This window comes from Sabethes cyaneus, chromosome 2 (genome assembly GCF_943734655.1).
Source record: "Sabethes cyaneus chromosome 2, idSabCyanKW18_F2, whole genome shotgun sequence".
In the NCBI taxonomy this organism is placed as follows: Eukaryota; Metazoa; Arthropoda; class Insecta; order Diptera; family Culicidae; genus Sabethes; species Sabethes cyaneus.
Window position 1 is genome coordinate 55,114,480 of NC_071354.1, and position 17,055 is coordinate 55,131,534.

The 17,055-nt window shown below is 37.2% G+C and overlaps 1 protein-coding gene across 1 annotated transcript in view; it reads left to right on the plus strand.

The window, feature by feature from the left end:
• The window catches only part of LOC128738251 (fat-like cadherin-related tumor suppressor homolog), a 589,652-nt gene that overhangs the window by 535,923 nt on the left and 36,674 nt on the right, over positions 1-17,055 (plus strand). Inside the window, exons 13-14 of the mRNA XM_053833248.1 lie at positions 148-331; positions 15,606-15,629. Of these exons, the coding sequence (XP_053689223.1) occupies positions 148-331; positions 15,606-15,629 (208 nt within the window). The remainder of the gene's footprint in view (positions 1-147; positions 332-15,605; positions 15,630-17,055) is intronic.

Consider the following 17,055-nt stretch of genomic DNA (forward strand, 5'->3'; position numbering starts at 1 on the left):
ATCCAGGCTTAGCCGCCGTTGGCCAAACCGCTTTCATTTCCTCAAACCAACAACAGCAGTGCAAACCGTGAATATCTCTTATGCAACCCATTTCCCATGCCTTCTCCGTACGCTCACTGACTCAAACTGACGCACTCATCCCCACAGGTGATTGACAAATCGATGCCAGTGTTCAGCAAGCAGTTCTACTCGGATACGGTTGCGGAAAACATCGAACTACACTCGCCGCTGTCGGTTGCGATTCAGGCGGAAAGCCCACTGGGCCGGAAACTGATCTACAGCATCGTGAAGGGTAACGAGTTGGAGGAGTTCGCCGTCGATTTCAACACAGGTACGTCCACTAATAACCGATAGAAATAGAGAAAAGGCTGCGCCGCAGCCGCAAAGGCGTAGCGCAATGGCTGCTGCCTACGGGCCTTGTGGGACCGCAAAAGCACACCGGTTGGCTCCCGAAGGAAGGATTTTCCTCCGACCGGTGCGCTCTGTGCGGCGCGCGATGCCATTGACTATTTTTTCAATTTTGCAGATCGTTAGATTTTATTTTTCTTATAGCAATTTTCCCTTTAACCGCACATACCAAGCGTGATTAAACTTTTAGTGCTTTTCCAGGAAATGGGTTGATGGTATAATGTTATCATAGTTTTCCTACATTAAAGAGAACGTAAATCTTGTGTACGCTTGTTTCTAGTATTTAAGGAAGCTACTAGCGCTCTGTGCATTTATGGTCTATGGAACATTACAGCAGCTTGGGCAGCTTCGTTTGGGCGGGGAAAGTTTCTCTTGCTCAACAACTATTCATCCGTAAAATACTAACTTCCTAAATAGCCATTCCACAACCGGCTTCCGCTTGGCCCATTTAATGAACATTCCAACACATGAACCATCCAATCCAGCCTCACCGAGACCAGGATCAACTTGCTGTTCAACTGATTGTTTCAATCTTCTGATTGCATAACTTGATTTGCTGATGATGTAGGATATTTTGCGATAATTTATCGATGATTCAAGCGCTATTTAGGTTGAAGTTTTCTTTACAGGAAATTTAATAACAAGCAGAAGTTTAACCTTCACGCGTACCGAATAAAGCAGCTGCGACGCACGAATGATGCAGTTCCTAAGATATTTTTGGCAGAAAACAGTTTAACTCCGAACAACGAACTTGACACAAGCCATTAAATTATACTTGAATTTGGACTAATTTAGGCTGGCAGCTTTACTTCATACTGAACTGGAAATTGTATTTAAAATTGGATTCGAAATCAGACCTAAAATTAGAGTAATTACTGAAAGTTTTTAGGCTAATTTTTTTTTAACTTGCAATGAAATCGGACTTAAAACAGAATTTGAAAATCTTATTTGAAATTGGAATTCGTATAGACTTGGAATTGAACTTAAAACCAAAATTTACAATTGATTTAATATTGAAATCAAATCATCAATCAATTAGACTTAAATTAGACTTGAAATTGAGTTAAAATCGGACATAATTCGCTTTGGACTTGATCTTGACATTGGACATTAAATTGGACTTGAAATTGAACTAATTTGAACCTAAAGTTTTGCTTCAAACCAAACATGAACACAAAATGGAACGCAAAGTTTTATTTGAAATCAGAATTGTCATTTTGCGTCATATTCTATCTCACCTCTTTTCTGTTCCTTTTTTTTCTATTTTCCACACCCACTCCGCTTTTTCTCCTTTCCCGTGCCGTTTTCATACCTTTCGGCTCCTTCCTTCCGTTTTTCTTCTTTTTCTCACGTTCGCTTTTTTTCTACCCCGTGTTTCTTGTTTCATTCCGCTTTACTTCGGTTTCTGTTCCATTTATTCTTATTTTTAGCCATGTTTTTCCTCATGTTTTTCACTCGTTTTTTGTTATTTTTTGTTCCGTTATCCGTCTCTTCTCTATTTGCTTTTTTTCGTCGTTTGCAGGTTTGCTTTTTTCTCTCCTTTCCTTCTCGTCTTTCGCCTTCGTCTATTCCATTTTTCCCCTTTTTGATTTTTCGTCTTTTCTGTCACGTTTATTTTGCTTTATGCTTCCTTTCTTCCTTTTCTCTCCGATTTTTCATTTTTATTTGCGTTTTTCCTCTTTTTTCTTCCATATTACCTCTTTCTCTAGTCCGTTTTTCCTATTTCTCTTTTTTTTCTGCCCCCTTTTCCCATTTTTGTTCCCTTTTTCTCCTTTTATATCCTGTTTGACGTCTTTTCCCCGTTTTCTACGTTTCCTCTATCGGTTTTCTATTTTCAAGCACACTATTCTTCTTTTGCCTTTCGGTTTCTCTTGTTTCTGTTTCGATTTCCCTTTCTTGCCGCGTTTTTCCACTTTTTCTCCCTCTCTCGTTTTTCCTTATTTTGCCCGCTGTTTTCTCTTTCTCTGTGTGCTTTTTTCTCATTCAATTTGGTTTTTTGCGCTCTTTCTGAGCCGTTTTTCTTTTTTTCTTCCGTTTTTCCCAGTTTACAGTCACGTTTAAATCTTTTCCGGTCTCTGCTTTTCGTCTTTTTTCGTTTTTAACATCCCGTTTTTAGTCTTCGTTTGTTCCGTTCATTCCCTTATTATGTCCTGTCTTGCCCCCTTTTCTGCCGCATTTTGCTTTTCTTTTCCATTTTATTCCATTAACCTTCCATTTTCCCCTGTTTTCTTTTTCATCCCTTGTTTTTTATCTATTCTGTCCAGTTTGTTATTTTCTGTCCAGTATGTTCGTTTTCTTTACGGCTTTTTCTTCTTTTTTAGACAATTAATCATTTTAAAAAGATAAATTAACGAGATACTTTGCATCTGAGTTTCTTTTCCGAAATACACCTGGAAAAACCTGAAAAAGCCAGGGAATTTTATTTTCGCTGGACATTTGTTCCATTGTTTTTGCTTTTATATCCCGTTTGACGTCTCTTTCCCCTTTTCATCAATTCCTCTATCAGCTTTCTTTTTTCTCTCATTGCTATTCTCCTTTTCCCTTTTGGTTTCTCTAATTTTCTGTTCCGTGTTGCCTTTTTTCGTTTTCGTCTGTTCCGTCCTCCTCTTATTATGTCCTGGTTTTCCTCCTTTTTTGTCATGTTCTGTTAATCATTTCCGTATTATCCCATTTGTACACTGCTTTCAATATTTATCTTAATTTTTTTATTTTTCTGTCCTATTTTTGCTAACTTATTTTCTCTTTTCTTCGTTCTTTGTTGTCCCGTTTTTACTCCTTTGTCCAGTATGTTCGTTTTCTTTTTGGTTTTTCCTTCTTTTCTCTCATTTTTCTCCCGTTGTTCATCTTTTCCTGTCCGGCCTCTCGTTTTCGCTCTCGTTTTCTTCTATTTTTGAAGAAGTTTCTATATCTTGTTTTCGTGCCCTTCTCTCACGTTTATTCTTCGTTTTTTTTTCATAGAAAATAAGAAAAATCGAAGTAAGAGAGGGATCACGAAATAAGAGAATAAGAGAAAACAAAATAGAAAAGAAGAATAGCAAGAGAGACAGGGAGAGAGAGAGAACTTTTTCTCTATCATCGTGGAAAACGGGAATTTAGGACAGAAAAAGAAGAAAAGAAAATCAAAAAAACGGACTAGATAAAAAGTCGAAAAACGGAAGGTAAAAAGGAAACCCGGAGAGGGAAAGAAACGGGAGAGAACAACAAAATAAACGAGGCAGAAAAGACGGAAAACGAAACATTAAGAAGAGGAAAAATGGAATAGACGAAGAGGAAAAACGAGACAAAAAGAAGATTTAAAGAGTTAGTAAAAACGATACGTGCCAATGAAAAAATGGAGAAAAGAGAAGAGAAAAAACAGAGAACATCAAAGAAAATAACAAAAAAAAAACAGTGAAAACATGAGGAAAAACAAGACTAAAAATAAGAAATAAATTTGACAGGCACCAAAGAAAAACGGAACAATGAAACAGGATTCACAGGACAAAAAAATGAGAGAAAAAAGAAGAAAAATCGTAGGAGAGTGAGAGAGCAAATCCAAGAAAATGGTACAGAAAAGAAGGAAAAACGGAACAAAAATAATAAAGGTATGAGAGAATCTGGTAAAGAATGCCAGTTTTCGTCCGGTTTGAAGTAAAACTTTGAGTTCAATTCAAATTCACGTCCAATTTAGGGTCGAATGTCAAGTTCAATTACATGTCCGATTTTAAGTCCAATTTCAAATTTAATTGATTCCGATTTCAAACAAAATTCAAATTTTGTTTTAAGTTCGATTTCATTAAAGAAAATTAAAGAAAAAAAAATCCATTTAACTCTGCAACCCATTTGATTTGAAATTCTACAAAGACGTTCAAAATAATAGCTGGGAGATTTTTTGACTGTAGTAATTTACAATAATCGATTTGAAAATTGGCCGTTCCGTCTTCGAATAAAGTAAACGTATTGCTTGCTATTGCGCCAACGTTTCGATTGCGTTTCTTCAGGGTGTAAAAGCTAGTAGAATGTTTACTTTATTCAAGACTGAACGGGCAATTTCCCAATTTATTATCAAAATAATAAAACTTTTGGTCTGATTTGATGTCCAATTTCAAATAAAACTTCCAGTCTAAATTACTCTAGATTTAAGTCTGATTTCGAATCAAATTTTAAGTCCAACTTACAATTCAATATATAGTGAAACTAATGAGTAGATTTAATATTGTTTTTAAGCAAGTACCTGAAAACCTTACATCCTTATTTCATTTACATTAGTTATTTTTACAATTTTTACGCAAACACAATACAATTTTTAATAAGCAAATATTCGACACTCAAACCTTCAGAAACACAACAGAAAGGTGATAAACAGATGACTAAATTACGAACAAAAGATGATGAAGAGACGGCGAAAAGGCACTGTCAAGACAATAAAAAGTTGGCGAAAATACGATGAAAGATTACAAAAAGACGGTGAAAGATGATGAAAGACGACTAAAAAACGACGAAAACAACATAAAAATATGTTGAAAAGACATCGAAAAGACGCCAAAATACCGATAGAAAATACAAAAAATTACCAAAAGAGGTTTAAAAGTTGTCCAAAAGACGACAAATTTTGCAGAAAGAAGACGTGACAGAATAGGGACGACAGAACGACGAAAAGACAAAAAATAAACAACATTTTTTTTGTTGTCTTGACAACAGGGCGATGGAAAAATTGAAAAGAATTGACGAAAAGATAACAAAATAGGGTCAAACGTTTGTCATCGTTTGTCAGACGGTGAAAAGGTGTCCATCAATAAAAAAACGACAAAACAGACGATAAAACTGTCTAAAGCAAACGACAAAAAACGATGAACAAGCGACGAAAATATAATGAAAAGATGGCAGAAAGACCATGAAGACATGATGGAGAGATGAGGACGACGAAGACGAAAGAATTCGAAAGGGCATCGAATAAACGACGATAAGATGACGAAAAGACAACGAAAAGATAGCAAAAAGACGAAAAATAGGCCACAAAAAGACAACTAATATACTACGCAAAGATTACAAAAGTAATCTTTTTTAGCTTTGAAATGAATTTAAACCAATTTTTTAATGATAAACAATAGTTTAGAAATCGTCCGATCTGGTCGGTGGAGTAATTAGCGAACGCACTCGACGGCAGATTGAGAATTATGGGTTCATGTCCCACACCTGTCCTGTCAATTATTTTCCACAGTTTGCGTATCGTTTTTCCCAGTTCATTTAATACTCGTTCTTTACAAAAAACGCATTTACTAGCTCACAATGAAATAAAAAATTTCTTAATAGACAATTACAGAAAGGGAGTTTGTTTTGATTTTTATTCCTCTTGGAAATGGCACGGAATGAACCTGCCGCGTCATGTTTTACGCCATTCTACAAGGCCTTTCGACGATCGGAATAAGCTTGGCCGTCTGCTAACCTTCTACTGTAACTTTTTGGGTGATGATGATGGCATCAGAATGTTAGTAAAGTAAAATGCCAAAATTCATAATTTTCAAAATTTTAATATATAAAAAGCTAACTGTGATGAAAAGTACACTACGCTTGTTTATTTTCTGGTTGTTTGACATTATTTATTCGATTTATTCGACTTATGCTCAAATCAGCGTAAATAAACAAATAAATAAATAAGTGATTAATAGACTGTAATCAAAGCTTAACGCAAGAATGAGGATTCCGAAAGAAGTAAAGGAGAATTTCAACTGTACTCAAATTTTATAAGTAACGAACTTATTTATGCTCATGCTTACTAATCACAAGTTTTTATTCAATACTTGTCATCTTCTTCAATATCATGCGACGATGGACAATGCAATAAAGTACAAGGCAATGATCTTCTTCTCTTCTAGAACCGTCCAGTCTATTCTACAACTAATGTACGACTGTAATTATTTATGATAGAAGTAATTTCTATTCGCAGCCTCTGCAATCCTTTCAATCAATTAATCCTGAGTGCCTGTCCTCGACGGCACACGAGAACAACTCCAACCAAAATGTGAACGTCTCATTTGCGAGTAAATGCCCTAAAACCACACCCCGGCGGATACCAATCCATTTCACCGCATTTGCTGACGTGCACCGTTCGGGCAGGACAGGACAGCTCAACCAAGAAGCATTGTTTTTATCTCCTGGAGTGTTTTCCATCGGCAGCTGGAGTGTTAATCAAACACCCCGGACCGAGCTATATTTGCCATGATAGCAAGCACTAAAAGCAATTGGGTCGCTATCTTTTCCCAGCAGCGATAATCGCGCGCGGTCGGTAAATACGTCCGGGAACATTCTTCGCGGGGTCTTGCCGAAACTCTTGGGTTTTATGACAAGAGCACACTCGTTAGCGGAGGAAAAATAAAAAATGAAAAAATGGTGCAAGTGAAAACTTCGTCAGCAGTGCCCAGTACCGGGCGATAAATTTCAGAGAATTACTCAACAGCTAATCGATTACCACATGAAAACCATTCTAGCTCCGTCAGATTCCTTTGCTCACTGTTACAAGTGAGTAGCACCACATTACAAGAGGTGTTAAATTTATAGCAGTTCTGTAATTTCAGTACCTCTACCTGTACCAAGAGTGAGATACTTCACACCTAGATATTTCGTTTCTCTGCACTGCCATAAATAATGGCGATTACGGGAGCTGCACCATTTTTTTCACTTTAAGGATTGTTCAGAGATTACATAATGCAGACGGAGGAGATTGGGATCGGGTGAGGCAATACATGGTTCTGGCAATGTGGAGCTTTGTTACACCAAAGCGCTATGTAACTTAAAAATTTCCCAATTCCGCGTTGTGTAATTTCTGGATAGTCCCTTAGCTGATGAAGTATTTGCACCTGTACCAGAGAAGCCCGCGTGACGGCATAATAGTAGTAGTGCGGTGTTACACGATTTATAGTTCAGTCCCAACGGCAGCGGTAAAAAAGTTGTACTTTCGACAAAAAAAAAGTATACACAACTTCAGCTTGCTAACTGCTGGTGCAGTCGTACATCGCCTATAAGCAGGTTGCACCTCCTGGTTTACAATAACACCGTTTCGGTGGAACACACGTTATGTACTTGACAAGTTTTGGTTTTGTTCTTTAAACTTTTTTTTGTTCAATTTTAGTAGAGGACCCTACTAACTGCAATGCAGCACGACACTCCACTCCACATGTTTTACTAAAGAACAACACTTGATGCTAGGCAATTAAATTATAGCGTTAATGAGTGAGGAAATATAGGAACAGAAGTGGCTGCTTTATGTTAGGAGGAAAGATGTTTTGATCGACCATGGCTACAAAAATAGGTCAAGCTCTAAAAGCACAAAGTTTGCATGACTTTTCCACCGATCAGGGCCTTTAATTATTACCGAATTTCAAACAAAACAGAAAATCTTTTTTCTTAGCATACATTGTTTTTTATGCCTCTGAGTTTCGTATGTACAACTGCACAGTGATTTTCATCATAGTATACAAGTTCAATATATCGTGAAAATAGAACAGGAGAAAGTGATTTTCAAACCCAGAAGGTGATATTCACTTCAAGAAAAAACAATTTTAAATGCAGTAAATGAAAAGAAAAATCCTATGTTCAACAGCTGAACGCAATAGATGCTAAATAACAACATAAATTTTTTTTATTGATTTTCACTGCTCAAACGTGAATATCAGTTTGTTACAATATCACAGGGCGTTGATATTCTATATTCTCGTGCATGAGGTTCATGCTTGCTGTATATAGTTATTATGTACGTTTGATCAAAGCAAGCAGATTTTCAATGCAAGGTAGACTGATAATCCAGAAGTTTGAACGTTATGCTGATGAATATTAACTGCACTGCCACCGATTCAAAAAAATGAAAACTTTTATGTTAACTAACTATCGAAATCGATGACTATTTTCACTGAAATCTGTTTGGAACTTCACTTCCGTTCCACTTTCTAATTACCATGCGTCTCCATAAGTTTAATTTCGAGAATCTATAACGAGAAGAGTTTTGCCTGCAGTTGATGGTTTTTGAAAAGGATAAAACTAGTATTCATAAATGATTAAAACGTAAGCAAAACGTTTACAGGCAGCAAGATAAGAATAAACCGAAAAGATTTAAACACAAAATATTCTGAAATTCTGCTTTAGTGTCAATCAACTGAAATAAGCACTCTAGTACGACTTTAAATCGTCATTTATTTAAGCACAGTTTTTACCCTATTTAATTCCGGATATGTTAAACTATTCTGCCGAGACACATAACAATTTACCCGCTACTATCAATCCCCTTGTTCAGTACCATAATAAAATTTCGGTTCCACTTTCCAAAGCAGAAACATTCACTTGTTCGATTTGTTCACTCCTGCTGCGCCTCGGTTTTCTGTTAGAAATATTACAATGAAACAATAGTCGGTTCCGTGTCTGCAGATAAAACACACACACACAATCAGTCAGTCTATCCACCTAACGATGCTTTTGAAAGAGGCTACAACCGCGCACGGCTTGCGGCACAGCCAAATCACAAAGGGTAAATAATTTCAAACAATCGTGCCTACAATTCCCAACGCGCCTCATTCAGCACAGCATCAGCAGCGTGAAGTTGCTGCGAATAGTCTTGGCACACCGAAAGGTAGAGGAAATATCTCTGCTTCCCAGTTCCCAGATTCCACGACAATGTCTTATTTTCCGGTTTAGTTATAATTTTCAGCAAAACGGAAAATAATAACATTGCGATGAAAAGCAGCAGCCTCGCGGGGTCACACTGCAAGAGGGAAAAGAATATACGGCTGCTTCTGCTGCTGTTACCGGTGAATACACCTTCTGCCTTGTGCTTCAACCCTCCCCATGAGGGCGAACGGACAGGAGAACAAAGCGCAGTTTTCTCCCCCCCTCCCCCGACAGAAGGTTATGCATAGCAAACGCAAACGCCGTTTTCGTTTCAGTGCTTGCGAAATTGTTAGTTCCTTTATTCCCGGTTGCAGCCAGATTTTTTTCCGTTGTTCTTGTTTGTTCTACAGCAGCTAGTATTCTGTGTACGTATTTAATTTTCATTTCATTATATTTTGTTCTTTGATACGCAGAAAAATAAACAAAATTTTCTGCCAGGATCAAATCTGGCATAGTTTCTTCGCGTTGAATGCTGCATGAAACATTCGAGTTTACTTAACGTTTCAGTGGAGACTGACAAAGAAATTTGTCCTCAAAATTGGACCGCGATTTGCAGTGCAATTTTCTACGTGAGTTTTGATTCACTACGCGATAGTGAGAATTAAAACGGTCATCCCATTCTTGGATTCGTAGTAAATTACCCCTCGACCCATGCTTAAAATATGCAAATATTGCTTTGTCATATGACGGCTCCATTTAAATGGGATGGCTCGATCCTGTATGAAAGTATGTAGCTTGAGATTCACCCCGAAGTCGATTACCTCTTTTTCGTTTTCTGCGGAAATTAATTTTGTCTTTCGTCAGGCATTCGGGCTACGTGTTCAGCACACTGTAGCCTGCTGCATTGTATTAAGTTCTCCGTTTCAGCATGTTTGAATAGGTAGGTACATAGTTATTATTTACTTAATTGGTTTTCCGTCCTGATCCATAACCTGATGTATGAAATTTTTCTAATTAACTCGATTGTAGGCAGACTTGTAATAAACACCGCTCGGAGTCAAACGGTGCATACCTACACATGTATGCACCGCAACCGGGTTCTTTAGAAAATTGTCGCAGTTTCATCGATACCTACTGCCACGCCACCAGAGAAAGCAGGCACCCGGGCGCCGTGCTATAATTTCGTGTCGCACTTCATTGCTACATGTTTTCGTTTTTCGTTATTCGCACCAAATAGAAGATGTTTGCACGGACGTGCGGTTTCACGTTCGTTTCTGACGCGAGTTGAAAAAATGTATCTAAACCGCGTGCGTGTTAGTTATGATCGGAGCAAAAGCTTTGAGCACGGGTACCGGTGCGGTGCGTGCATTTACAAGTCTGCAATCCCTTGCCCTAGCCCTAGCCCTAGCCCTAGCCCTAGCCCTAGCCCTAGCCCTAGCCCTAGCCCTAGCCCTAGCCCTAGCCCTAGCCCTAGCCCTAGCCCTAGCCCTAGCCCTAGCCCTAGCAATTTGTAGGCTCCCGCTTTTCAATTTCTTGGACGTCGTGTACTTGCCGCCAGATCTCGCATCATCTGGTCTAACCATCTCGGTGCGCTCCTGTTCGTCTTGTTTCTACTAAATTTAAAGCAAACATTATTCCAATATTCTTGGAACATGCCCCGCCCACCGAACCCGTTCAGCTTCAGCTATCTTTTTAATATTGGGTTTGCCGTTCATAGTTCTGCAAGTTCCTGGTTCTTACTCCGCGTTGGTATTCCATTCTCCTGTACGCCGCCGAATGTCTTTCTCAGCACTCGCAAGATCTTGCTATAGCATTATTTACATTTTGTGCCCGTAGAATACTCTAACGAGCGTCTTAGCCTCGTCATTGTCCATCGTAACCAGTGAACCAAGGTAAACAACTTCGTTCACTAACTCGACCTCAACAATGTCGATCGTTACACTACTACCTAAGCGGTGTCGATTGACCTCGTTTCAGTCGGCCGGGCCATACTTTGTTCTCTCCTTCTTGCTTTTGTCTACTGCCACAGATGTTCGGTTGTCATCGTCATCGGTGCATAACGCCCGCCTAATAGCGCTATGTTAAAAGGCAGACCTATGAGACTATGCGAGAATCGAATGAACTAGGCAATCCACCCGAAATCCGCAAACAGCACTGTCTACCGTCCATCATTGTTTTGATCAGTCTCATTAGCCGCTGGGGACCACAGCTTCAGCAGCAGAGTAGAATTTTCCACAGCTCTTACGGTCGATGGGATCATATGCAGCTTTAAAGTCGACGAGCAACCCAAGCAACACAGCCTGTTATAGAATAGTATAACATTACATACATCAGAACTTCTCTATTACCAGAAAAGCGCAAAAAATTGAAGTCTAATGAAACAACAATTGAAAGAAGTATGTATCAGGTTAAAACGTTATTATAGCATAAACTACAACGGTTTTTTCCAGTAGTTTAAATTTAGTAATGGAGACATAATAAAAACTTCGTGTAGACATGTTGACAAAAACAAACTTTATTCATTTGATATGAGCTGTCCAATAAATTCATGTTATCACAAAACATCTCAAAACCTTAATAATAACGACGCATGTTTTCAAAGTACGTTTATAGTACGTTTAAACGACTACTTTCCATGAAGATTATTTTCCAACTTGTTTTGTGTGTTACTTGGGAAGTGGTACGTAGGAATACTATATTCACGGCCATTTTTGAGAATCTGCCGCACCATATACATTTGTCTGCCGTTTATTGCCCTACAAAGAAATTGGTTTGATAAATTGCCATTGGTTCGTTCACAATAGATGAGAGTCGGCGGAGTGCTTTACAAGCATTGAGGGCTTATTGAAAACGGCGATCGCAAAAAGGTCCAGTTCCAGTTCCAAAAAAAAACAAAGAGAGTTTTTCAATCGTGCAAAAAAATATGCATTTTAAGCATTGTTATTTAAAGTTTAAACGTGAAAACCAAATCTATTCTTGCTCTTCTTATATACGTAATTGTTTTTCATGTAAAAACCTACAAAACGAAAGACAAAATCGAAGGGAAATTTTTTTTGCCGATATTGGCAAATACCATTATTTGAATTTCCTTTCCTGTATCGTGTTTGAAGCGTTAATACTCTGTACACTCATTTTTCGAGTTCATTTCATAAAAAAAAATTTTGCTTATATCCCACAAATTAAGTTTTTGCCCCCCGATTTTTCAAACCAATTTCAAAGAGGGGGGGCTTCAAAAATTTTAAAAATATTTTGTAATGGCCTTATTGCAAAAATTCCGGTCGATTAGGTTTACAACTCCAAAGTTCGGAGTTCCACTATTAAGGCTATTTTACTTTTACTGATATTATATTTAAAATTTCATCAAATTTGAACTAAAAATTGCACTTCAAACTGGACCTGAATTGGAAATTGCAATTGGATTTTGAGTCGAACCTAAATCGTAATTAAATTAAACTAGATGTTGAGCTCAAATTTGGCTTGAAATTGAAAGCAGACTTGAAATAAGAATTTAATTTGTCTTGAAATTGGACTGGACATCGGATAAAAATTGGATTTGAAATTAGATTATAAATCGGAACTGAAATTGGAATTGAATTTGACTTGGACTTGGCTTTAAAATATGGAATTAAATTATGCTTGAAATTGGACAACAAGTGAACTTCAAATTGTACTTAAAATTGGGCTTGACATTGCACTTCGAATTAGTCTTGGTATTGAACTTCAAATGAAATTGGAGACAAATCAGGTTCGGAAATGAACTTAAATTGGCTTATTGGACATAAAATCGTACCGAAATTGGACTCGAAGTTAAAATTAAAATTGGACTCAAAGCAGAATCTATTTTAACGCAATCAATTTTCCTATCGCTACTTATTCAATACCTGGCAATTGAATAGATAACGCCGTGCTTCCCGATTGCATATTAAAAAATTATTTTATTATCCATTAAATTTATTATAGAAGGTGCCCAGCTAACACCAACTCGTATATCAATGTACGAAAACTATCGTAAATATCTCCTAACAAACTCGAAATCATAACTAAAGCTGGATAAAGTGGGATCAAGTTGATTTTTTGTCGTATATAATGATAATGACTGACATACATACGATTTTCAGCACAAAATCGTAGAGTAATACGGAGCGACTCGCGCTTAATCGGATATTATCGTATATAACTACTTATATAGTCGTAACGCTCAAAATTATTCGTCATCACGTATATCGCCTCCAAAATAGTACGGATATGCCAATTTTGCGCATGAAATACGATTTATTTAGCATGTATATCTGTACGTAATGCTGATTTTTACCTTTTTTATACATATGAAAATGCTAGCTGGGTGGGGCACGTGCCCCAGTGTACCACAGCCATGTTGTGTTTTAAAAATTATAGCTATCTCTTTTAATAAATTGAAATAGCTTTGTGGGAAAAATTCCACTTTATTCAAATAGTGTAGGGCAGAAGACTTATTTCTCGTTTCTTAAGCTGCAGTTTGAACACATATCATGAATTATGTTGAGATTCTGTTTTTTTTCGATACAAGTTTTTCATACCCATTTATTTGTAAATAATTACTGAATATTTGAATGCATTTCGCGATTAATAAAACGCTTTTAAATTTGAATTATAGGCTCGCTAATTGATGAACTTGCGACAATAATTTTAAGCCTATCGGTTCTATTTTCTGCATTCTATTTACAACAGGTAATCTCATATGATACAAAACAACAGCAACAACAACAACTTATATAAGGTACACCGGGGCAAGTGGGTCCTAAAAAATGCATAGTTTGGGTTTATTCCACTGTGTTTTCTATACCTATGATTATTTTAAAATTCTTTCAGCACAGAAACTCTTCAGTGGTATCACTTCGAAGGATTAATTACGAAAAAGGCCTATCAATTTACATGAAATGAATCTGAGGAGAATTTTCAAAATTATGGCGATAGGTCCCACTTGCCCCATTTACCGGGGCAAGTGGGACCTATATTCAAATTTGATTTAAAAGCATAAAATAATAGTAAAAAGTTAATATACAACAATGTTAAAGCATTGCAAGAAGCAATCAAAAACAATATTTGTACGAAGGGTTCATACAAAAATAGCGTAATAAAATCAGATCACAACGGGCGACTTTATAATTTATATAAAGCACAAATCGTGAGCAATTACGCTATAAAGCATTATTGTAATGAAATGTATTGAATATGTCGTTGTATCCAATTTTTGCGAGACGTAATTTAGGATTAACCAAGCTCGAAAATGCGATTATGATCTGTTTGTTCTACCATGCCCAATTCGGTAGAGCTACTCGTAAGAGATAGTTACGCTATAATAACCACAACACTTTATTGTTTCAATTCCAGTTGCAGATTTGCTTAATTATATCAAATTTGACTTTCCAAATTCAATTAACATCGTTTAGGTGAAACCAAAATGTGACCAAACTGTTTGATCCCTCACAAGCTGTGCATATGGGCTACTTTTTTGGGGCCCCTCGGTTTAGTCCTTTTCGGTTTTATTTTAAAGCTTTACTGGTATAAATATTATGTAATAGAACTGAAAATGTTCGACAGTTCATCTAAAAAATGTATTAAGACAGGAAGTTTTGTGCTGAAACACTTTATTTATAATAGGTCCCACTTGCCCCGGGTGCTTTGAAGTGCCGACCTTATTTCGACCCATTTTTTTAATGCCGTTTGTCAAATTTAACAACTAGTTTTCGGGTGCAAGTTGTTAATACACTTATTATGTTTACCTACTGTCAGAAAAACATGTACTTTTACGTAAAACCTGTGGCCAAAATATCATTTATAGAAAGGTGCGTCAAACTTACAACGCAAATTGAAAATAACGCTCAAATTTAAAGTCCAATTTTGATGTTTGGAATGCCTGTTATAAATAATCTATAATTTTAATACATGCGTTTAAGTTGTATATTTCATTTCTAGAAAGGTTCGGTTGGAGAAAATGAGGTTGAAGGGAGTAATGAGCTCCGTTCCCACTTACCCCGTATTCCCACTTGCCCCGGGGTACCTTACCAATCTCTCGATTAACGCGGTGCTAGACGTGCGCCCATTATAATTTTTAGTTGCTTAATAAACAATGAAGCTGTTTTTTGACACATTGTTTGGACCTATCAAAGTTTACCACCTACCAAAATCAGCTAAATCTATTCGAAGAAACCCGAGATATTGCGATGAGCAGACAGCACGTCCAAAGGCATTTTTTTAAGGATTTTATACTATTTTCTGTTGGTTTTCTTTGGGCTTGAGAAATTAATCAATGGGTTCTATGACATTTTATTTTTACTTAAGAGTTTCGATTTAATTTATTATAATTATTTGAATATCCATTGCTATTGTATGATGACAAAGCGACACAATTATTCAATTGATTTGATATCATATAACGTATAAAAAATACTTCCGTTTAGCTATCGTGCTATCGCACTCACTACCTGTGCTGCTTCCGCTATTCATCCTCTTATTTGGTGTGTCATTCGTAAAACTGTCGTCTCATAACTGTGTATCTATCTTCTTCTATTTTTCCTTCACGCAACAATTCACCTCCGAAAAACAATCACCGGTGACTGTGATATTCCAACCGATTACAGCGCCGGACAGTACCAACGGGCCATGTGAGTATTTCCCGTCGATCCAGAAACCGCCCCTAACGTGTTTTGATGTGGTGTGACAATTTTTTTTTGTTTTTGCTTCTGTTTTATTCATTTTTTTGTTCCATTGATGTTTTGTTACAGGAACAAAGTTCCTGTGTGCCTTTTTCTGCACGTAACATGCCGTGTAATATCACAACGTTCCGTACCTGTATCGTACGTCCAGATGCAATGCACGAACATGTTTGTCATCTCCACTCATGCGATGTCCTTACTACGCTGTACTGTACTATGTTTGTTATTATTATCAGTCACCACTTTTTGGTCACTTGTGTGTTTGTTCTACTGAATATTTCATTCCACATATTATGTTAACCTTCCCATATGTCATCTGTGTATAGTTGTTTCCTCTGTTTCCTGACGGTTCCTGTTCCCCTGCTGCCTAGTTCCTTCCTTTCGCTGTTGCTGACCGCTACCTTTCTAATTAGCATGCACAAAACACATCCAGCTTTTCCGCGGCGCATTTTGCCACAGGGAAAGTGCGATGCAGCTGATGAAAAGCACGTATACAAGCTTTTATAAAGTTTTGTTTTTATAATACTCTGCACCGAGTTAATAGACAGATCTAACCCCGCTAGAAAAAAAAGTTGAAGCGAAACATTTAAAGTTCATCCGTTATTGCATTGAAATGAATGTGTTTGCAGATGTCTGTATGGCGCGAGTGTGCTTGTGTATTCATGTTTACTCGGTAGAAAGTTTATTTTTCAGTTGAAAAATGGAAATAACTTGAAACAAAATCTGCATGTGTTTGAACATAAATCATGGCTTTTCCCGCCTCGCCTCCTGATTGCTTGCAGAAAAAAAAGAACTACGTTCAACGCGAAAACTTTCAGCTAAACCTGATGGCTCACCACCGCTCTCATACGCGTATGAGCTACATTGAGTATTTGTATGAAACTCACAGAGTGAATAGAATTGAAAGAACTATCCTGAAGCTGCACAGCACGGTTGATATTAAATACAGTCCTCGTACTCTATGGTGCAAAATGCTAACAGCAGCGATTGCTCGACGACGCTTTGTCGGATGGTTAACGGCAATTTTTCCCAGTTGGAGGAGAAACTTATTTTTAGCGACTAAACTGGGATGACCGGGTGCGGTTGTCCAATCCGAATTAAATGGTATCGAATAATCGATGATTGGTGTGAAAGTTAAAGCATTTTTTTGTTTTTTATAGTAGTTCAGTAATCATAATTCACAGAGTATTAGTTTAAAATCGCTAAAGATGGGAAAAATTTCAATCGTTGCTTCGAATAAATCTCCGAATTATTTAAATAACTTCACGAATCACAACTTTAGCGTTCCAAACCACAAACCACATTTGTACGGCAATCGCTTCAACGAATAACATTTTCCATTTCCGGAACGAATTCCGATCGTGTTCCTTCGCTA